This window comes from Salmo salar, chromosome ssa01 (assembly GCF_905237065.1).
Source record: "Salmo salar chromosome ssa01, Ssal_v3.1, whole genome shotgun sequence".
Taxonomy (NCBI): Eukaryota; Metazoa; Chordata; class Actinopteri; order Salmoniformes; family Salmonidae; genus Salmo; species Salmo salar.
Genome location: NC_059442.1, coordinates 11,973,407 through 11,997,343, shown reverse-complemented (window position 1 = coordinate 11,997,343; position 23,937 = coordinate 11,973,407). Strand labels below are relative to the sequence as shown.

At 39.5% G+C, this 23,937-nt stretch overlaps 1 protein-coding gene across 1 annotated transcript; it reads right to left on the bottom strand.

Moving 5' to 3' along the window:
• Positions 1 to 445: 445 nt before the first annotated feature.
• LOC106560797 (procathepsin L) lies at positions 446 to 6,214 on the bottom strand. Its single transcript, XM_014124116.2, has 9 exons — positions 6,092 to 6,214; positions 5,846 to 5,946; positions 5,244 to 5,386; positions 4,544 to 4,741; positions 3,857 to 4,054; positions 2,941 to 3,106; positions 2,171 to 2,279; positions 1,900 to 2,001; positions 446 to 740 (listed from the first exon to the last, which is right to left on the bottom strand). Exons 2-8 carry the CDS (start codon positions 5,943 to 5,945, stop codon positions 1,902 to 1,904), a joined length of 1,014 nt encoding a protein of 337 aa, XP_013979591.1. The 5' UTR covers position 5,946; positions 6,092 to 6,214; the 3' UTR covers positions 446 to 740; positions 1,900 to 1,901.
• Positions 6,215 to 23,937: the final 17,723 nt, after the last annotated feature.

The window sequence follows — 23,937 nt, the reverse complement described above, 5'->3', positions numbered from 1 at the left end:
TTTTAACAAGGCACACCTGTTAATTGAAATGAATTCCAGGTGACCTCATGAAGCTGGTGGAGAGAATGCCAAGAGTGTGCAAAGCTGTCATTACTACATGATTCCATATGTGTTATTTCATAGTTTTGATGTCTTCACTATTATTCTAAAATGTCAAAAATAGTGAAAATAAAGAAAAACCCTTGAATGAGTGGGTTTGTCCAAACTTTTGACTGGTACTGTATGTCATTATAAAAGCATGGAATTTTTCCATGCGCTATGGGATTTTACCCATAAATAAGATAAAAAGATGTGCACCTTTCTGTCCAATGAGGTCATTTCTGGAGAATATTTCTGCAAGTAAAAATATGCTTAGCCTATACTTTAGAATAGGGAACACATTTTAAGTAGGTACTTTGTCCTTAATGGTCCCACATTGAAACACACATTGAATTTCCACCACAAATAGTTGCACAGGCATAAAACTTTTATTTTGTTAATTTTGTACATTTATTTACATTCGAACATCAGAATGATTTTTAGTGTTTTTTTGCGCATGAATAACATTCTTAGAACAGGACTATTTTCTGGATGTACTGTATAGTGAAATGTGTGACCTTCAACTACCAAAGAAATAATGCACAACATCTAAAAATGCTGGTTATTGCTACAAAAACTAAAATTTGCTTGAATTATTGCTCTGGTTTGTCTGTGTCAAGTCATCTTCACCCTCCATAAGCTTCAGATGTCCTCTCCTGGATCTGTGTAGGGGAAATACAAAAACATTGACCATCAACAGAAACCGACTGACCAACGTACTGAACTATAGTGATAGCTAGTGTGCATTAATCACTGTGAATTACAAAGGTTAAGTTGGTATGATCAGTTTGTGGGAAAATGTGATGAATTGCCAAACGGACTGAACTTTTGGCCTTGTGGACATATTTATAAGAGATCTTAAAACACTTATTTTTTGCGTTGCTTTTCCTTCAGGGGCTTTTTAGTTGTTCAGTTTGTCATTCTTTTGTTTTGTATCTTATGTTTGTTGAGTAGTAAATATTTCAGATTTTATTTTCATTGTTTTTTAATATTTTTTTTTGTGTGTGCGTTGCATTCCATGTCTGAAATGTGCTGTATAAATAACGTTTGATTGGATTTGATTTGGACTAATTTATATAAGTGTATGAGTTGTTTACAAGTAGCTCAGCTTCAATTCAACATGAATCTTTACTCAGTACACAAAGGCCCTTCTGTCTGGGATTATACACAGTAAGGCTGTGGTTCAACATCAACTCATCATGGTTACCATTTCAATGATATGTGTTTGGGATCAACACTGCTATTAGGTGAATGATATGTAGTTAGGATAGGCACTGCTATTAGGTGAATAATATGTAGTTAGGATAGGCACTGCTATTAGGTGAATGATATGTAGTTAGGATAGGCACTGCTATTAGGTGAATGATATGTAGTTAGGATAGGCACTGCTATTAGGTGAATGATATGTAGTTAGGATAGGCACTGCTATTAGGTGAATGATATGTAGTTAGTTAGGATAGGCACTGCTATTAGGTGAATGATATATAGTTAGGATAGGCACTGCTATTAGGTGAATGATATGTAGTTAGGATAGGCACTGCTATTAGGTGAATAATATGTAGTTAGAAACTAATACTATAGTAGCTAATGAAATAATATTTGAGTATAGATATAGTTGTGATAGACACTAATACTATAGTAGCTAATAAGATAGTATGTGAGTATAGATATAGTTGTGATAGACACTAATACTATAGTAGCTAATAAGATAGTATGTGAGTATAGATATAGTTGTGATAGACACTAATACTATAGTAGCTAATGAGATAGTATGTGAGTATAGATATAGTTGCGATAGACACTGATGGCCGTCAGACTCACCCTTAGACCAGGGGGTAGCTGGAAGCGGTGGCGATGCCACACTGGTTGTGCTTGTTCCTGGACATCATGATGTAGCCTTTATCTCCCCATTCAAGGCCCCAGCTGGAACATACACATCGATCAACCAATGACTTAGCATTTAGCAATAGCATAACATCGTTCATCAAGCAACCACTGACTTAGCATTTAGCAAAAGCATAACATGGTTGCTCTTGACCAATCCAATAGGCCTAGCTTCATTTGATACAGTATGCAATATGTTGTTGTTTACCTGTTCTTCACCAGCCAGTAGTCGTGGCCGTCATCACTAGTGCCATAGCCAACAGCCAGCACACCATGATCCAGATCATCACTACTGCACTCTGGCTCATCATAGACACCTGGGAATAAACAAACATTCCATTATTCTCAATATGCACCCAATGTCAGCCTGGTATCACTTTATATTTGTCACATTGTGAGGCTTTTGCAAAAGAAAAGGGTCACAGTTGTTGACGCCTAAGTCAATATATTGCATTCAATGTACAAAACACACAGGGAGCATATACTTAGCAGACGCTCTTATCCAGAGCGACTTACAGGTGCAATTAGGGTTAAGTGCCTTGCTCAAGAGCACATTGACATATTTTCAAGTAGTCAGCTCAGGGATTCTAACCAGCAACCTTTTTACCGCTAAGCTACCTGCTGCCCAGAACCGCAAGTCACAGTTATGAACAACCAGTTATGGAGTCAGTCTCAATGAAGCCTTACTAAGCCCTTTATAAGGCCTACATAAATGCTTCACAAATCATTCATAAGAAAATGTCATGCTATAAACTATATAAGGCTTATGCCACATTTGGTAAAGAACCAGATGTCAGGACCTGTTATCTGCTTATAAAAGATTTGTGAAGCATATACATGGGCCTTATCAAGGGTTTATGAAGGCGTCATTGCCCATTAAAGGTTTGAAGACAGGTGTAGGTTCAGTCTGGAGAGAGCCGTGTCTTAAAAGGCATAACATGATTCCTCTAGAGAGAAGTGCGTCCAAAAAGACCTCACCTGAGTCGTAGAGCTGGAAGGAGGAGTGTGCAGCATCGATAGCCACAGACACCGGTCCCACGGTGGCCACCGCCTGCTGCAGTGCGCTCTCGTCACCACTGGTCACATCAACAAACCCGCTGCAGGTGGCACCCACACTATCGGGCTTGTAGCGGCACTTCTTGTCCTGTCAAAGAAAGACGTTGTTAAATAAACACTACAGAAGCATAGTTGCTAGTTGTTTACGCGTTTCCATAGAAACATTTTATGAGGGCTTAGTTGCTAGTTGTTTATGGGTTTCCATAGAAACATTTTATGAGGGATTCCACAGCATTATTTTGACTGAGCGTAAAAATATGTATTCTTAAAACAGGTGTATCTACATTCAAATTGTAAAAAATAGCATGAACTAGTAGAAGTACAAGCACATACATCATAGCGAATTTAAAGCCTAAAACTCATACCTAAATGCATCGTTGTAAAATAATGCTCCTTTCTGTCAGAATCTATTGCACCGCTAAATATATACCATAGATGGCAGTGTTGTGCTACTTCCTTGAGTCAGAAAGGAGTCATAGCCCAGTGTTTTCAAACCTCTCCTCGGGGACCCCCAGACGTTACCCTTGATTAGCTGATTTACCTAATCAAGGGTTTCATAATTAGTCAACAAGCTCAATAAGGTGTGCTAGCTCTGGAAGTTCAAATACATGGAACGGCTGGAGGTCCATGAGGAGAGGTTTGAAAACCCCTGTCATGGCCTACTACTACGCTTTGTGCCCCACACTGGGAGAAGGATGACATTAAAAATGGACTGAAACATGGAAGGCCTAATGCGTTCATTAAGAAATGCAAATTTTCGTTTTCAATTAGGAAATGTTTTTAAACATTTGGCCCTAATGAACACAACCCTTCCCATTGCTCACTGCTCAGTACTTACCTCAGCCTGATAGGGGTAGGAGTCCTCAGTATCCACACCTCCAGGGGCCAAGGACTTGATGTACTCAAAGGCCTGGTCCATGAGACCGCCCATGCAGCCCATGTTGCCGAAATCACCGGAGCAGTCAACCAGCTGCTGCTCACTGAGGGACACCAGCTTATTGGTCTTCTTATAGTGCTGGCCTTCCAGAGATCCAGTCTGAGGGAGGGAGATGGGGAGTTAGAGAGACATGGCAGGGAGATGTAAATGTAAAATTAAGGACACTCACATTCTAATAGATGTACCTTTGCTAAGTTTTAGGGTCACAACCCACAGTGTTTTGAAAACAGCCGAATACAAAAATGGAAACATTTACAGACTGGGGATATTGTTTCTCTCTCACCACGCACAAGACGAAAGAGAACAAGTATTAGAACAGGCTGACCAATTACTCTACAGTGGAGGCTGGTGGGAGGAGCTGTAGGATGTCTCAATGTAATGGCTGAAATGGAATGAACGGAACAGAGTCAAACATGTGGTTTCCATATGTTTGATGTTCCATTAATTCCATTCCAGCTTTTACAATGAGCCCATCCCCTTATAGCTCCTCCCACCAGCCTCTACTGCTCAACTACATCTGACTAGAGCAGAGTTTAGGTTGTAGTTAACGCACTCTCTTAACCCCTTCCCTCCCACTCCCTCTCTTACCGCACTGAATGCCCAGCAGGAGCCGCACTGCTTCTGGTCCTTGATGGGGGTGACGTAGCCCTTGTCCCTCCAGTCCACGGTGGTGGGCAGGTCGTTGTCCCCAAGCATTGGGAAGAAAGTAGAGCCGCCGCGGGCCTTGGAGGTGTTGAAGGAGCCCAGGCAGCCCTGGGAGATGACGCGTCTGTACTCCTCGTTATCCTGCCATAGAGGGGCACAACAATAGATACACATACTAATTTATACATAATTTATATTAGATACATTGGTGGGGGATGAGGTAAGTTTTCCACTTACTATGTAAAACGCATTGAGAACCTTAGTTGGTAGAAAGGCTCTATATAAATCCAATCCGTTATAATAATTATTTATTATCAATGGACAAAATTATTTCAGAAAGACTATTTGTCTTGTTTTTTTTTGGGGGGGGTCTATCCTTCTATTGTTTTTCATTATTTGGTTCAGATAAAGGATACAGATCACAACATATTAACAAGTCCATAGTTCATCAAAATCATGTCCATTTAATTGTCAATTTAATCGTGTCAGTTTTCTTTATTAATCTATGAATGCTGTAAATCTGAAAATGGGACAGACAAAGAGAGATCCTTCTATTGTTCATTTAATCATTTTATCCTTCATAAATTGACATATACATATGTGATCTGTTCTATGTCTACAGTAACATGTTTCTGGGCCGTACCATGTCAGCGAAGTAGGTCATGCCCAGACGGTAGGACTTGATGCCCTGGTCAGCCAGCATGTTGTGAACCACTACCATCTTCCGGTTAGAGATCCAGGAGCTCATACGCTGAGCCTCCTCCACCTGAGAGCTGTAAGACTTCCCTGTAGGAGTCAAAGTCAGTTCATTCAAGGCCTTATTCAGACTTGAGATAAGTTGACTAAACATTACTATTTTTGACTTACAGTAAGTCCATGTCTTATTGACTTAAATCCATGTTAAATTTACTTATCTCAAGGCCCTCCGTGAGGAAACAATAGAAAACAATAAAGCCAGATGTTCAGGATTAACAGGTGCCTCTATTAAATATCACCAAATATAATAACAAAATATGCAGGCTGTGAGTATTTCGAGACATTTTGTAGTTGTCTGTAAGCAGCTCTTATGAAAGAAGTGGTTGTTGTCCTCCTGATCTACATCACATTAAACAGGATAACGAGAGAGCAGAGGTTCAGATTGATAAGAAACATGAAGAAAAGAGGAGATAGTCAAACACTCCATTGTTGTCAATGATAAGAAGCTAAAGTGAAACAAGCTGACGTGAAAAGAGATGCCTCTCTTACCAAACTTCAGTTTCCAGGCATGGAACTCCAAGTCCTCCAATGAGAGGCTAGCGGCACTCGCCACCGCCAGAGCAGCAGCCACAACTACCAGCAACTTCATTCTGAGGAGAAAGACAGCAGAGATTTACTAAGAACAACAGGAGACAGATCATACAGGGAGCTACAGTAAGCGTCAAATGTTTCTGAAACAGGAAGCATGTGTGTGTCTGTCTGTGTCTGTGGCTGTCTGAGTCTGTGGCTACTCACCTGTGTACGTGTGTGTGTGTGTGTGTAGGATGTCTTGAAGGCACTGGCTGATGATGGATAACTGTCACTCTGTCCTCTGCTTAAGTACTTGCTGTGGTTATTGTTCAGTCAGGTGCCTGTCACAAAGCCATAAACTTCAGCAGGGGAAGACACGGGGGCGAGACAGACCAGAGAATGCTTACCAGTCAATTTACTGGAAGAAAACAGGGTGTGGGAAATAACACTAGAACAGTTGCATGACAAACATGCCTTTGTTTTAGGGAACATCATGTCATTTAGATCTTCTTTATTGTAGACGTAAAAATTACATTAGTCTTTACAGTATTTTGTGACAGAGCAAAAAAGACATACAAATTTCATTTGCAATCAACCAATCCAGTGGCGTGTACTATTGGATGCCAAGGGAGGCCAAGCTTCCGCAAATAAATGACCAATACATTTTTTTAATAATAATACTAATTTATCTTTCGTCACTCTCTGTGTTTTCATAATTTTACACAAATTCCAAGTGGCTGAATTTCACCAGATATATCACCCGAGAGACAGAAACAGCCCCTCTCTGTCTAAGTATGTGTAGCCCATGTATCTGATGCTGTCTGGACCAAAAGAGTAAGACATGTTATTACATACAGCCGGGAAGAACTATTGGATATCAGAGCAATGTCAACTTACCAACATTACAACCAAGAATACAACTTTCCCGAATCGGATCCTTTATTCGCACCACCACCCAGGACATTGGATCTAAACCAAGAGGCCGAACCAAAACAACGTCGCCACAGAAGAGGTAGACGGAGCAGCCTCCTGGTCAGACTTTGAAGGCATGCACACCACCCACCGCTTCCGAGTATATTACTCGCCAATGTCCGGTCTCTAGACAACAAGGTAGACGAAATTAGGACAATTGTTGCTTTCCAGAGAGACATCAGAGATGGTAACATTCTCTGTTTCACGGAAACATGGCTCTGTCGGGATATGTTGTCGAAGTTGGTACAGCCACCGGGATTCTTCATGCGTCGCTCCGACAGAAATAAACATCTCTCTGGGAAGAAGACAACAGCGCCTCTTCAACCTAAGGAGGCTGAAGAAATTTGCACAATTGAGAGCATCCTGTCGGGCTGTATCACCTCCTGGTACTGCAACTGCACCGCCCTCAACCGCAAGGCTCTCCAGAGGGTGGTGCGGTCTGCACAACACCTCACCGGGGGTAAACTACCTGCCCTCCATGACACCTACAGCACCCGATGTCACAGGAGGCCAAAAAGATCATCAAGGACAACAACCACCCGAGCCACTGCCTGTTCACCCCGCTATCATCTAGAAGGCGAGGTCAGTACAGGTGCATCAAAGCTGGGACCGAGAGACTGAAAAACAGCTTCTATCTCAAGGCCATCAGACTGTTAAACAGCAATCACTAACTCAGAGAGGCTGCTGCCTACATATAGACTCAAAATCATTGGCCACTTTAATAAATGGATCACTAGTCACTTTAATAATGTCACTTTAATAATGTTTACATATCTTACATTACACATTTCATATGTACGTATATACTGTATGGTTCTGCCCCTGAACAAGGCAGTTATCCCACTGTTCCTAGGCCATTATTGAAAATAATAATTTGTTCTTAACTGACTTGCCTAGTTAAATAAAGGTAAAATAAAAAATAAAATAAATAAAATAAAATGTTATACCATCTATTGCCTACGCGGCTCGGTCATCGCTGATCCATATCTTTATATGTACATATTCTTATTCCATCCCTTTTGAATTGTGTGTATTAGGTAGTTGTTGGGGAATTGTTAGATTACTTGTTAGATATTACTGCACTGTCGGAACTAGAAGCACAAGCATTTCGCTACACTCGCATTATACCCGGGATCGATTGAGATGAAAGCTGTATGCGTATGTCAACAGTTATTTGATGCAACATGATTACAGTGCAGTAGCATAATAACATACTTGAAATACCACGGAAACAATATTGACTGAATCACTTTGTTTCCAGAGCACATGTCGGCCTGAATTGGGTGAGTTTCATTTTCTATTCAGGGTTTCCATCAATGGTGATGCTTCAACTTCTTTGCAAGAAATGACTAACGTGTCATTTACAGAATATTTTCATTTCCCCATTTCTCATCTTTTACTGGGTGTCACATGGTAGTGGTGTGTGCAGTGCTCTCCACTACCATGTCTTCCTATTGGTCTGTTTCGGGGGTGTCCAGATGTCCTGTGGTAATGGTCATGGTCATTCCTCTTAAATAGGTGACGCTGGGAGGGCATAAGAGGAACACACACACACGTGACATCACAGCTGTTCGAGTATCTACTTCGTGTCCCACACATATGTTTGATGTTTGGGTCATCTCACTGAGAACACGTTGGAACAAAAAATACCTTTACAGAATTTACTCTATTCTAAAATGGATTAAATCGTTTTTGCCTAAATAATCTACACATAATACCCCATAATGACAAAGCAAAAACAGGTTTTCAGACATTTTTGCAAAGGTATATTTAAAAAAAAACTGAAATAGCACATTTACATTAGTATTCAGACCCTTTACTCAGTACTTTGTTGAAGTACCTTTGGCAACGATTACAGCCTCAAGTCTTCTTGGGTATGACGTTACAAGCTTGGCACACCTGTATTTGGGGAGTTTCTCCCATTCTTCTCTGCAGATCCTCTCAAGTTCTGTCACGTTGGATGGGGAGCGTCGCTGCACAGCTATTTTCAGGTCTCTCCAGAGACGTTCAATCGGGTTCAAGTCCGGGCTCTGGCTGGGCCACTCAAGGACATTCAAAGACTTGACCCGAAGCACCTCCTGCGTTGGCTTGGCAGTGTGCTTAGGGTCATTATCCTAACCCTAAATCTTCACCCCAGTCTGAGGTCCTGAGCGCTCCGGAGCAGGTTTTCATCAAGGATCTTTCTGTACTTTGCTCTGTTTATCTTTCCCTTGATCCTGACTAGTCTCCCAGTCCCTGCCGCTGAAAAACATCCCCACAGCATGATGCTGCCACCACCATGTTTCATTGTAGGGATGGTGCCAGGTTTCCTTCAGAGGTTTCCTCCAGACGAGATGCTTGGCATTGTCACGCTCTGACCTAAGACAGCTGTTTTTTCTCTGTTTAGTTAGGTCAGGGTGTGATAAGGGGTGGGCATTCTATGTTGTTTTGTTTCTATGTTTTGGCCAGGTATGGTTTCCAATCAGAGGCAGCTGTCTATCGTTGTCTCTGATTGGAAGCCATACTTAGGCAGCCTTTTTTCCCCTTGGTTTTCGTGGGTAGTTGTTTTCTGTTTCGTTTAGGTAACCTGACAGAACTGTTGGCTGTCGTTTTGTTTCTTTGTCTAAGTGTTTCATTTCATTAAACTTAAATATGAGCACTCAACATGCTGCGCCTTGGTCCCCTCTATACGACGCCCGTTACAGGCATTCAGGCCAAAGAGTTCAATCTTGGTTTCATCAGACCAGAGAATCTTGTTTCCTTATGGTCTGAGAGTCCTTTAGGTGCCTTTTGGCAAACTCCAAGAGGGCTGTCAGGTGCCTTTTACTGAGGAGAGGCTTCCGTCTGGCCACTCTACCATTAAGGCCTGATTGGTGGAGTGCTGCAGAGATGGTTGTCCTTCTGGAAGGTTCTCCCATCTCCAAAGAGGAACTCTGGAGCTCTGTCAGAGTGACCATCGGGTTCTTGGTCACCTACCTGACCAAGGCCCTTCTCCCCCGATTTCTCAGTTTGGCCGGGCGGCCAACTCTAGGAAGAGTCTTGGTGGTTCCAAACTTCTTCCATTTAAGAATGATGGAGGCCACTGTGGTCTTGGGGACCTTCAACGCTGCAGACATTTTTTGGTACCCTTCCCCAGATCTGTGCCTTGACACGATCCTGTCTCGGAGCTCTACGGACAATTCCTTTGACCTCATAGGTTGGTTTTTGTTCTGACATGCAGTGTCAACTGTGGGAACTTATATAGACAGGTGTGTGCCTTTCCAAATCATGTCCAATCAATTGAATTTACCACAGGTGGACTCCAATCAAGTTGGAGAAAAATCTCAAGAATGATGAAAGGAAACAGGATACACCTGAGCTCAATTTCGAAGCTCATAGCAAATGGTCTGAATACTTTTGTAAATGAAGTATTTCTGTTTTTTATTTTTAATACATTTGCAAACATTTCTAAAAACCTGTTTTCGTTTTGTCATTCTGGGCTATTGTGTGTAGATTGATGAGGAATTTGTTTTATTTAATCAATTTTAGAATAAAGCTGTAACGTAACAAAATGTGGAAAAAGTTAAGGGGTCTGTATACTTTCTGAATGCGCTGTATGTCTCCTTGAATTTTCTTTTTACTTTTTTTTGGGCCAAACATACATGTTTTGGCATTAGTATGAAATAGCAACACCGTAGCTAAGACAGAATTTGATGAATTACTACTCAAGATTAAAGAACTCTTTCCTGCAGCAGCAACCTGCTATCATTCTGATCTTGTGTGAATTCAAGCCATAGGTACTGAGTGCCTGCTCTGTTCAAAAGCATAGCTTATTGTTGTATATTTCCATTAACAACAGTGCAGAACATCCTGTCTACCCACAAACTTCCTGTTAGAAGTTCAGCTTGGAAAGTTTCCCTTTCAATGTTTTTCACATAACTTTCCCTCCTAAGTCTCTCTCCCTCATTTTACCTGTCCTTAATCGTAGCCATTCTATGTGAAATATAGCTAATAAGTTATTTTAGTGACATAAGTGATATGCCACCAAAAGTGACACGTAAGGGAAAGTCAACGAGGAGGTGTACACGTTCTATGGAAAATAATGAACGACGTGAAAGGTGTGTTCCACGATCGTATTCAGCAATGCCAATAATGTTTTCAATTCAACTTTCGAAGCAACTTTTACATAGAACATGTAAGAATGAACTAAAGTCATTGATTACTACCATGCTGATATATTGTGCGTTATATAGAGAAATAATGCACTGTCTAGAATGCCCTTCAAGCCAGTCAGGAACAAGTATTCAACAGTACCTAATATGTCAGCTTAAGTGACATATTTACAATGATTAAATGTCACTAAATCTGACAGAACTTTTCCAATGGTGAATTTCAGCATGGTCATTGTAGGACAATAGTCCTCATGAGGGCAGTGGACATGGACGTTTCTCCAAGTCACAAGACTTTCCTGTCAAAACAAAAGCCCCAGACAATATAATACAGTAAAAAGAAAAAATGAAAAGGTAAGCCAAACGTTCTGATAGGAATGGCAATGAACTCAGTAAAACTTCGAAGTCAGCCTTCTTCTGGTCACATGTCTAGGTAGTTTATCTTTCTCAGAGCTATAAGAACACTGTATACAAAAAGTCTGTTCACTTTCTATGTTCTATTTTGGCAGGAAGGTAAGGTATGTAAATATGTACCTATATGTACATATCTACATCAGTTAACTCGACTCGGTACTGTATATAGCCAAGTTATCTTTACTCATTGTGTATTTATTCCTTGTGTTATTATTTTAACATTATTACATTATTTCTTTTTTTCTCTCAGCATTGTTGGGAAGGGCCCATAATTAAGCATTTCACTGTCAGTCTACACCCGTTGTTTTCAAAGCATGTGACAAATAACATTTGATTTGATTGATTTGAAATCCATGAAGCTTTTCTTTGAACTGTGTGGTGGGAAGACAGGAGTTGGTGCTGTCAGGTCATGCAGTCTGTCACACTCCAGCCAGAGAACCCTTCAGGTGTGTAGGAAATTACTAGCCTGGGTACCGGTCTTCAGAGACTAACCTGGGTACCAGTTTGTTAAGCTAACATTCCTCTAGCCTGGGTACCAATCTGTTAAACTAACATTCCTCTAGCCTGGGTACCTGTCTGTTTAGCTAACATTCCACTGCTTGTACTCTGTGTCATGTTAGATTGTTCATATTTGAAGATTGCCAAAAGGCCAGTCTGTTTGGCAATGACACGGATTACAAGGAGTAGAGTGTTAACAGACTACTCTAAACAGACTGGTACAATACACTATTAACACTCATATAGAACTGGTTACATTACTGAGAGAAGATGTTGTTTAGAATGAGTGCAATGGTTTTGTCACCTCACCAATCTTAGTATTAACTCAGTTTTTCTATTAGGGGAAGACTTGCTGGGTGTGTGGTGTGTGGATCCCACGTATTTATAGAGAAATACATCAATTATATACAGGAAAAGAAAAGGCCATGACATTTATCAAATGAATTTGTCTGTTTTCAGAAGTGCAGTAACTGTATGTAAAATATTCTTTGTATGCATCTTATGCATTCATATCATAAAATGTCATAGTAATATCAAACCCCTTCGTTGCATTTTGACTACATTTATATGTATGTGTTATACTGTATTAGAATGTATTTAGCTAACATTTATTTTCAATCTGGGATTTCATGTATACTGTAGCTATCAAAATGAGGCCAGGGCATGTGGGGGAGGTGTGCTGTCACCTAACCACCGAAAGTGACTTTCTGAATGAGACCGTGAGACCACCACAGTTGTACAGTAAAACCACAACACACCTGCAAGCTCACACGCACACACAGACCCTAACAGAAAAATCACATGATTTCACATGTGGATTAACCACTGAACACCTGGTATGGTGCTATGTGAGTTAAAGTGTGGATGCATAAAGTTAACAACCTATAATTCATTTACAGCTGGAGTCAAGTGACAAGTCTACTTGATTTGCAAGAAAGAACATATAACTAACTAGAAAGGAAGGAAAGTTCATAGATCAAGGTTGACAGTGTTTTTTCACGAGGTGTGTAGGTGGCAGTTGGCCAAACGTCTAATTTTGACTTGTGTTTGTGAGATCATGTTGATATTGTCACATGTCAGACTATGTCAAATGTTCATCGATGGGCCAGTGGTTCCATTGAAATGTTGCATGTGTTCATGTCGTTATTAGTCTATAGTACTGTGTGACATTTTGGCTGTGTTTACACATGCAGCCCAATTATGATCTTTTGTCTTTTTACTGGCAAAATATGTGATTTGTCAAAAGACCAATAATTGGGCAAAGATCAGAATTGGGCTGCCTGTATAAACACAGCCAATGTGACAGACACTTTAGGCCAGCAAATGCACAGCCATTCTCTGACATTAAAACCTGGTTGCTGTCCAAGAAATGTCAAGGAACAAAGAAACTGGTCAGCTAACATACCAGAAATGTTGAAATCAATTTAACCAAAAAGGTCAAATCAGCTGAAAGTTAGGCTGCCAAAAAAACAACATTGAACAATGTTATCATCAACACAGCCGTCATATTAAATAAGACATTAAAATAATTGTGTCAAACAGGCCTCAATTAATTAATTGTAATAAATAAGCATATTAAATGTGAAAGTAAGAATTTCTAAAAAAAAAATTTTACATGACATGTCACTCCATCCCATGATCCTTCGCCTCACTTCGCCTGGTAACTGAATCTGGGTCAGTTTTGGTTTCTATTACAGTAACTCAGGTGACCTGCTGTCTGGTGGACAACGTGTCATTCTGGTAACTGACTCTGGGTCAGTTTGGGTTTCTGTTACTATACATGATGTTGAAGATTATCATGTTACATGGCATATTCGTGGTCTAAGAAATAGCATTTATTTTCTTATTTATTATTTTGCCTTTATCTAACCAGCCATACAATGAGAAAACATTTACATTAGCAACCTTTAGGTTCCTCTGATGATCTAGAAAAACTCACGGTATGATCACTGTGAATGGTCCTATGTGGCTCAGTCGGTAGAACACGGCGCTTACAATGCCATGGGTCGTAGATTTAATTCCCGCTGGGGCCATCCATATGAAAAATGCATGGCTGTAGGTTGCTTTTTGATTAAAGCGTCTGCTAAATGGCATATTATCATTATTATGTAACAAATACTGCTATTTTTTTGTTCCCACTGGTGTCATTCATGATCCTGTTCAATCAATGTTGATACAAGAATATACCTAATGGGCATTCTTAACTCAAATTCTTCTCTATTTCAGTTCCCGTATGGATATAAATGAACATGACCTATAGCAGTTATGCTCACTCAGATACTTTACTCTCTGTGCTGGCGGATGGCATTTTGCTTGTCTGGAGTACTAATGAGAACTCTCCACCAGAGGGCAGCACTGTCCATAGCTACTTGCTGCAAGTAAGTGGTTCACATTGACACCTCTGCATCAGCACATCGAAAAACAATGTGCATTCTAAGTTTCCCACGCCATGACCAATTACAATGAAAACATCCTCTGGGTGGACACTGATGATAGTCTACCACAAATATCAACAGAGCAGCAACACTTAACTCAGCTGGGAGACTTAACAGGGAGCCTACCTGGGAGCGTTGGAGGCATCTTCGATTACACGTAACTCAAAATTCACCGCTCGTTCCCACTTTATAGGTGACAAAGTGTCAAATGGGAGTGGAACGGAATGGAATGAAAGGTCTTTGGATTGAGGCTGGAAAAGAACTCCAACCTTGAGAATTTGGAACTGAATTCTGTTTCAATTAATTTACGCCCCACAAAACTATGTTGTTTACAATGATAACTCAAACATGATCATTTCAAGTGTCACATATACATTCAGGCATTTGTTTATCACCAGCTTTCCCAGCAGGCTAAATTGGACATGTAATGTGACTATTACGTAATTTTCTGGTTGTAAATTGATCTTAGGTAAAGACAGTTGTATGCATGACAACGTCAACACGTGATAGGAAACATATTTTGGACAGATAACAAAAATGTCCTTTTACAACCAGACGTCCTGGTGAAATCATTACAACCAGTTAGTTAACAACCAGACGTCCTGGTGATATCATTACAACCAGTTAGTTAACAACCAGACGTCCTGATGATATCATTACAACCAGTTAGTTAACAACCAGACGTCCTGGTGATATCATTACAACCAGTTAGTTAACAACCAGACGTCCTGGTGATATCATTACAACCAGTTAGTTAACAACCAGACGTCCTGGTGATATCATTACAACCAGTTAGTTAACAACCAGACGTCCTGGTGATATCATTACAACCAGTTAGTTAACAACCAGACGTCCTGGTGATATCATTACAACCAGTTAGTTAACAACCAGACGTCCTGATGATATCATTACAACCAGTTAGTTAACAACCAGATACTCTGATGATATCATTACAACCAGTTAGTTAACAACCAGACGTCCTGGTGATATCATTACAACCAGTTAGTTAACAACCAGACGTCCTGATGATATCATTACAACCAGTTAGTTAACAACCAGACGTCCTGATGATATCATTACAAACAGTTAGTTAACAACCAGATACTCTGATGATATCATTACAACCAGTTAGTTAACAACCAGACGTCCTGATGATATCATTACAACCAGTTAGTTAACAACCAGACGTCCTGGTGATATCATTACAACCAGTTAGTTAACAACCAGACGTCCTGATGATATCATTACAACCAGTTAGTTAACAACCAGACGTCCTGGTGATATCATTACAACCAGTTAGTTAACAACCAGACGTCCTGGTGATATCATTACAACCAGTTAGTTAACAACCAGACGTCCTGGTGATATCATTACAACCAGTTAGTTAACAACCAGACGTCCTGGTGATATCATTACAACCAGTTAGTTAACAACCAGATACTCTGATGATATCATTACAACCAGTTAGTTAACAACCAGACGTCCTGGTGATATCATTACAACCAGTTAGTTAACAACCAGACGTCCTGGTGATATCATTACAACCAGTTAGTTAACAACCAGACGTCCTGGTGATATCATTAGAACCAGTTTGTTAACAACCAGACGTCCTGGTGATATCATTACAACCAGTTAGTTAACAACCAGACGTCCTGGTGATATCATTACAACCAGTTAGTTAACAACCAGACGTCCTGGTGATATCATTACAACCAGTTAGTTAACAACCAGATACTCTGATGATATCATTACAACCAGTTAGTTAACAACCAGACGTCCTGGTGATATCATTACAACCAGTTAGTTAACAACCAGACGTCCTGGTGATATCATTACAACCAGTTAGTTAACAACCAGACGTCCTGGTGATATCATTACAAACAGTTAGTTAGCAACCAGATACTCTGATGATATCATTACAACCAGTTAGTTAACAACCAGACGTCCTGGTGATATCATTACAACCAGTTAGTTAACAACCAGATGTCCTGGTGATATCATTACAACCAGTTAGTTAACAACCAGATACTCTGATGATATCATTACAACCAGTTAGTTAACAACCAGACGTCCTGGTGATATCATTACAACCAGTTAGTTAACAACCAGATACTCTGATGATATCATTACAACCAGTTAGTTAACAACCAGACGTCCTGATGATATCATTACAACCAGTTAGTTAACAACCAGACGTCCTGGTGATATCATTACAACCAGTTAGTTAACAACCAGATACTCGGGTGATATCATTACAACCAGTTAGTTAACAACCAGACGTCCTGGTGATATCATTACAACCAGTTAGTTAACAACCAGACGTCCTGGTGATATCATTACAACCAATTAGTTAACAACCAGACGTCCTGGTGATATCATTACAACCAGTTAGTTAACAACCAGACGTCCTGATGATATCATTACAAACAGTTAGTTAACAACCAGATACTCTGATGATATCATTACAACCAGTTAGTTAACAACCAGACGTCCTGGTGATATCATTACAACCAGTTAGTTAACAACCAGACGTCCTGATGATATCGTTACAACCAGTTAGTTAACAACCAGACGTCCTGGTGATATCATTAGAACCAGTTAGTTAACAACCAGACGTCCTGGTGATATCATTAGAAACAGTTAGTTAACAACCAGTACGTCCTGGTGATATCATTACAACCAGTTAGTTAACAACCAGACGTCCTGGTGATATCATTACAACCAGTTAGTTAACAACCAGATACTCTGATGATATCGTTACAACCAGTTAGTTAACAACCAGATACTCTGATGATATCATTACAACCAGTTAGTTAACAACCAGACGTCCTGGTGATATCATTACAACCAGTTAGTTAACAACCAGATACTCTGATGATATCATTACAACCAGTTAGTTAACAACCAGACGTCCTGGTGATATCATTACAACCAGTTAGTTAACAACCAGATACTCTGATGATATCATTACAACCAGTTAGTTAACAACCAGACTTCCTGGTGATATCATTACAACCAGTTAGTTAACAACCAGATACTCTGATGATATCATTACAACCAGTTAGTTAACAACCAGATAGTCTGATGATATCATTACAACCAGTTAGTTAACAACCAGTACGTCCTGGTGATATCATTACAACCAGTTAGTTAACAACCAGACGTCCTGATGATATCATTACAAACAGTTAGTTAACAACCAGATACTCTGATGATATCATTAGAACCAGTTAGTTAACAACCAGACGTCCTGGTGATATCATTACAACCAGTTAGTTAACAACCAGACGTCCTGGTGATATCATTACAAACAGTTAGTTAACAACCAGATACTCTGATGATATCATTACAACCAGTTAGTTAACAACCAGACGTCCTGGTGATATCATTACAACCAGTTAGTTAACAACCAGACGTCCTGGTGATATCATTACAACCAGTTAGTTAACAACCAGATACACTGATGATATCATTACAACCAGTTAGTTAACAACCAGACGTCCTGGTGATATCATTACAACCAGTTAGTTAACAACCAGATACTCTGATGATATCATTACAACCAGTTAGTTAACAACCAGACGTCCTGATGATATCATTACAACCAGTTAGTTAACAACCAGACGTCCTGGTGATATCATTACAACCAGTTAGTTAACAACCAGATACTCGGGTGATATCATTACAACCAGTTAGTTAACAACCAGACGTCCTGGTGATATCATTACAACCAGTTAGTTAACAACCAGACGTCCTGGTGATATCATTACAACCAATTAGTTAACAACCAGACGTCCTGGTGATATCATTACAACCAGTTAGTTAACAACCAGACGTCCTGATGATATCATTACAAACAGTTAGTTAACAACCAGATACTCTGATGATATCATTACAACCAGTTAGTTAACAACCAGACGTCCTGGTGATATCATTACAACCAGTTAGTTAACAACCAGACGTCCTGATGATATCATTACAACCAGTTAGTTAACAACCAGACGTCCTGGTGATATCATTACAACCAGTTAGTTAACAACCAGACGTCCTGGTGATATCATTACAACCAGTTAGTTAACAACCAGACGTCCTGGTGATATCATTACAACCAGTTAGTTAACAACCAGACGTCCTGGTGATATCATTACAAACAGTTAGTTAACAACCAGATACTCTGGTGATATCATTACAACCAGTTAGTTAACAACCAGACGTCCTGGTGATATCATTACAAACAGTTAGTTAACAACCAGACGTCCTGGTGATATCATTACAACCAGTTAGTTAACAACCAGACGTCCTGGTGATATCATTAGAACCAGTTAGTTAACAACCAGACGTCCTGGTGATATCATTACGACCAGTTAGTTAACAACCAGACGTCCTGGTGATATCATTACAACCAGTTAGTTAACAACCAGATACTCTGGTGGTATCGTTACAACCAGTTAGTTAACAACCAGATACTCTGGTGATATCATTACAACCAGTTAGTTAACAACCAGACGTCCTGGTGATATCGTTACAACCAGTTAGTTAACAACCAGATACTCTGATGATATCATTACAACCAGTTAGTTAACAACCAGACGTCCTGGTGATATCATTACAACCAGTTAGTTAACAACCAGATACTCTGATGATATCATTACAACCAGTTAGTTAACAACCAGACGTCCTGGTGATATCATTACAACCAGTTAGTTAACAACCAGACGTCCTGGTGATATCATTACAACCAGTTAGTTAACAACCAGATACTCTGATGATATCATTACAACCAGTTAGTTAACAACCAGACGTCCTGGTGATATCATTACAACCAGTTAGTTAACAACCAGACGGCCTGGTGATATCATTAGAACCAGTTTGTTAACAACCAGACGTCCTGGTGATATCATTACAACCAGTTAGTTAACAACCAGACGTCCTGGTGATATCATTACAACCAGTTAGTTAACAACCAGACGTCCTGGTGATATCATTACAACCAGTTAGTTAACAACCAGATACTCTGGTGATATCATTACAACCAGTTAGTTAACAACCAGACGTCCTGGTGATATCATTACAACCAGTTAGTTAACAACCAGATGCTCTGGTGATATCATTACAAACAGTTAGTTAACAACCAGATACTCTGATGATATCATTACAACCAGTTAGTTAACAACCAGACGTCCTGGTGATATCATTACAACCAGTTAGTTAACAACCAGATGTCCTGGTGATATCATTACAACCAGTTAGTTAACAACCAGATACTCTGATGATATCATTACAACCAGTTAGTTAACAACCAGACGTCCTGGTGATATCATTACAACCAGTTAGTTAACAACCAGATACTCTGATGATATCATTACAACCAGTTAGTTAACAACCAGACGTCCTGATGATATCATTACAACCAGTTAGTTAACAACCAGACGTCCTGGTGATATCATTACAACCAGTTAGTTAACAACCAGATACTCGGGTGATATCATTACAACCAGTTAGTTAACAACCAGACGTCCTGGTGATATCATTACAACCAGTTAGTTAACAACCAGACGTCCTGGTGATATCATTACAACCAATTAGTTAACAACCAGACGTCCTGGTGATATCATTACAACCAGTTAGTTAACAACCAGACGTCCTGATGATATCATTACAAACAGTTAGTTAACAACCAGATACTCTGATGATATCATTACAACCAGTTAGTTAACAACCAGACGTCCTGGTGATATCATTACAACCAGTTAGTTAACAACCAGACGTCCTGATGATATCATTACAACCAGTTAGTTAACAACCAGACGTCCTGGTGATATCATTACAACCAGTTAGTTAACAACCAGACGTCCTGGTGATATCATTAGAACCAGTTAGTTAACAACCAGACGTCCTGGTGATATCATTAGAACCAGTTAGTTAACAACCAGACGTCCTGGTGATATCATTACAACCAGTTAGTTAACAACCAGACGTCCTGGTGATATCATTACAACCAGTTAGTTAACAACCAGATACTCTGATGATATCGTTACAACCAGTTAGTTAACAACCAGATACTCTGATGATATCATTACAACCAGTTAGTTAACAACCAGACGTCCTGGTGATATCATTACAACCAGTTAGTTAACAACCAGATACTCTGATGATATCATTACAACCAGTTAGTTAACAACCAGACGTCCTGGTGATATCATTACAACCAGTTAGTTAACAACCAGATACTCTGATGATATCATTACAACCAGTTAGTTAACAACCAGACTTCCTGGTGATATCATTACAACCAGTTAGTTAACAACCAGATACTCTGATGATATCATTACAACCAGTTAGTTAACAACCAGATACTCTGATGATATCATTACAACCAGTTAGTTAACAACCAGACGTCCTGGTGATATCATTACAACCAGTTAGTTAACAACCAGACGTCCTGGTGATATCATTACAAACAGTTAGTTAACAACCAGATACTCTGATGATATCATTAGAACCAGTTAGTTAACAACCAGACGTCCTGGTGATATCATTACAACCAGTTAGTTAACAACCAGACGTCCTGGTGATATCATTACAAACAGTTAGTTAACAACCAGATACTCTGATGATATCATTACAACCAGTTAGTTAACAACCAGACGTCCTGGTGATATCATTACAACCAGTTAGTTAACAACCAGACGTCCTGGTGATATCATTACAACCAGTTAGTTAACAACCAGATACACTGATGATATCATTACAACCAGTTAGTTAACAACCAGACGTCCTGGTGATATCATTACAACCAGTTAGTTAACAACCAGATACTCTGATGATATCATTACAACCAGTTAGTTAACAACCAGACGTCCTGATGATATCATTACAACCAGTTAGTTAACAACCAGACGTCCTGGTGATATCATTACAACCAGTTAGTTAACAACCAGATACTCTGGTGATATCATTACAACCAGTTAGTTAACAACCAGACGTCCTGGTGATATCATTACAACCAGTTAGTTAACAACCAGACGTCCTGGTGATATCATTACAACCAATTAGTTAACAACCAGACGTCCTGGTGATATCATTACAACCAGTTAGTTAACAACCAGACGTCCTGATGATATCATTACAAACAGTTAGTTAACAACCAGATACTCTGATGATATCATTACAACCAGTTAGTTAACAACCAGACGTCCTGGTGATATCATTACAACCAGTTAGTTAACAACCAGACGTCCTGATGATATCATTACAACCAGTTAGTTAACAACCAGACGTCCTGGTGATATCATTACAACCAGTTAGTTAACAACCAGACGTCCTGGTGATATCATTAGGACCAGTTAGTTAACAACCAGAAGTCCTGGTGATATCATTAGAACCAGTTAGTTAACAACCAGACGTCCTGGTGATATCATTACAACCAGTTAGTTAACAACCAGACGTCCTGGTGATATCATTACAACCAGTTAGTTAACAACCAGATACTCTGATGATATCGTTACAACCAGTTAGTTAACAACCAGATACTCTGATGATATCATTACAACCAGTTAGTTAACAACCAGACGTCCTGGTGATATCATTACAACCAGTTAGTTAACAACCAGATACTCTGATGATATCATTACAACCAGTTAGTTAACAACCAGACGTCCTGGTGATATCATTACAACCAGTTAGTTAACAACCAGATACTCTGATGATATCATTACAACCAGTTAGTTAACAACCAGACGTCCTGATGATATCATTACAACCAGTTAGTTAACAACCAGACGTCCTGGTGATATCATTACAACCAGTTAGTTAACAACGAGATACTCTGATGATATCATTACAACCAGTTAGTTAACAACCAGATACTCTGATGATATCATTACAACCAGTTAGTTAACAACCAGACGTCCTGATGATATCATTAGAACCAGTTAGTTAACAACCAGACGTCCTGGTGATATCATTAGAACCAGTTAGTTAACAACCAGACGTCCTGGTGATATCATTACAAACAGTTAGTTAACAACCAGATACTCTGATGATATCATTACAACCAGTTAGTTAACAACCAGATACTCTGATGATATCATTACAACCAGTTAGTTAACAACCAGACGTCCTGGTGATATCATTACAACCAGTTAGTTAACAACCAGATACTCTGATGATATCATTACAACCAGTTAGTTAACAACCAGACTTCCTGGTGATATCATTACAACCAGTTAGTTAACAACCAGATACTCTGATGATATCATTACAACCAGTTAGTTAACAACCAGATAGTCTGATGATATCATTACAACCAGTTAGTTAACAACCAGACGTCCTGGTGATATCATTACAACCAGTTAGTTAACAACCAGATGTCCTGATGATATCATTACAAACAGTTAGTTAACAACCAGATACTCTGATGATATCATTAGAACCAGTTAGTTAACAACCAGACGTCCTGGTGATATCATTACAACCAGTTAGTTAACAACCAGACGTCCTGGTGATATCATTACAAACAGTTAGTTAACAACCAGATACTCTGGTGATATCATTACAACCAGTTAGTTAACAACCAGACGTCCTGGTGATATCATTACAAACAGTTAGTTAACAACCAGACGTCCTGGTGATATCATTACAACCAGTTAGTTAACAACCAGATACTCTGATGATATCATTACAACCAGTTAGTTAACAACCAGACGTCCTGGTGATATCATTACAACCAGTTAGTTAACAACCAGATACTCTGATGATATCATTACAACCAGTTAGTTAACAACCAGACGTCCTGATGATATCATTACAACCAGTTAGTTAACAACCAGACGTCCTGGTGATATCATTACAACCAGTTAGTTAACAACCAGATACTCTGGTGATATCATTACAACCAGTTAGTTAACAACCAGACGTCCTGGTGATATCATTACAACCAGTTAGTTAACAACCAGACGTCCTGATGATATCATTACAACCAGTTAGTTAACAACCAGACGTCCTGGTGATATCATTACAACCAGTTAGTTAACAACCAGACGTCCTGGTGATATCATTACAAACAGTTAGTTAACAACCAGATACTCTGATGATATCATTACAACCAGTTAGTTAACAACCAGACGTCCTGGTGATATCATTACAACCAGTTAGTTAACAACCAGACGTCCTGGTGATATCATTACAACCAGTTAGTTAACAACCAGACGTCCTGGTGATATCATTACAACCAGTTAGTTAACAACCAGACGTCCTGGTGATATCATTAGGACCAGTTAGTTAACAACCAGATACTCTGGTGATATCATTACAACCAGTTAGTTAACAACCAGACGTCCTGGTGATATCATTACAACCAGTTAGTTAACAACCAGACGTCCTGGTGATATCATTACAACCAGTTAGTTAACAACCAGATACTCTGATGATATCGTTACAACCAGTTAGTTAACAACCAGATACTCTGGTGATATCATTACAACCAGTTAGTTAACAACCAGACGTCCTGGTGATATCATTACAACCAGTTAGTTAACAACCAGATGCTCTGGTGATATCATTACAACCAGTTAGTTAACAACCAGACGTCCTGGTGATATCATTACAACCAGTTAGTTAACAA

What these genes read in the sequence shown, in the direction of transcription:
- LOC106560797 (XM_014124116.2), bottom strand. Translation starts at nt 5,945, where the DNA reads ATGAAGTTGCTGGTAGTTGTGGCTGCTGCTCTGGCGGTGGCGAGTGCC. An exon ending in TGCCTGGAAACTGAAGTTTG is followed by an intron (nt 5,387 to 5,845) that starts GTAAGAGAGGCA and finishes TGACTCCTACAG; the next exon opens with GGAAGTCTTACAGCTCTCAG. An exon ending in TGACCTACTTCGCTGACATG is followed by an intron (nt 4,742 to 5,243) that starts GTACGGCCCAGA and finishes CCTCTATGGCAG; the next exon opens with GATAACGAGGAGTACAGACG.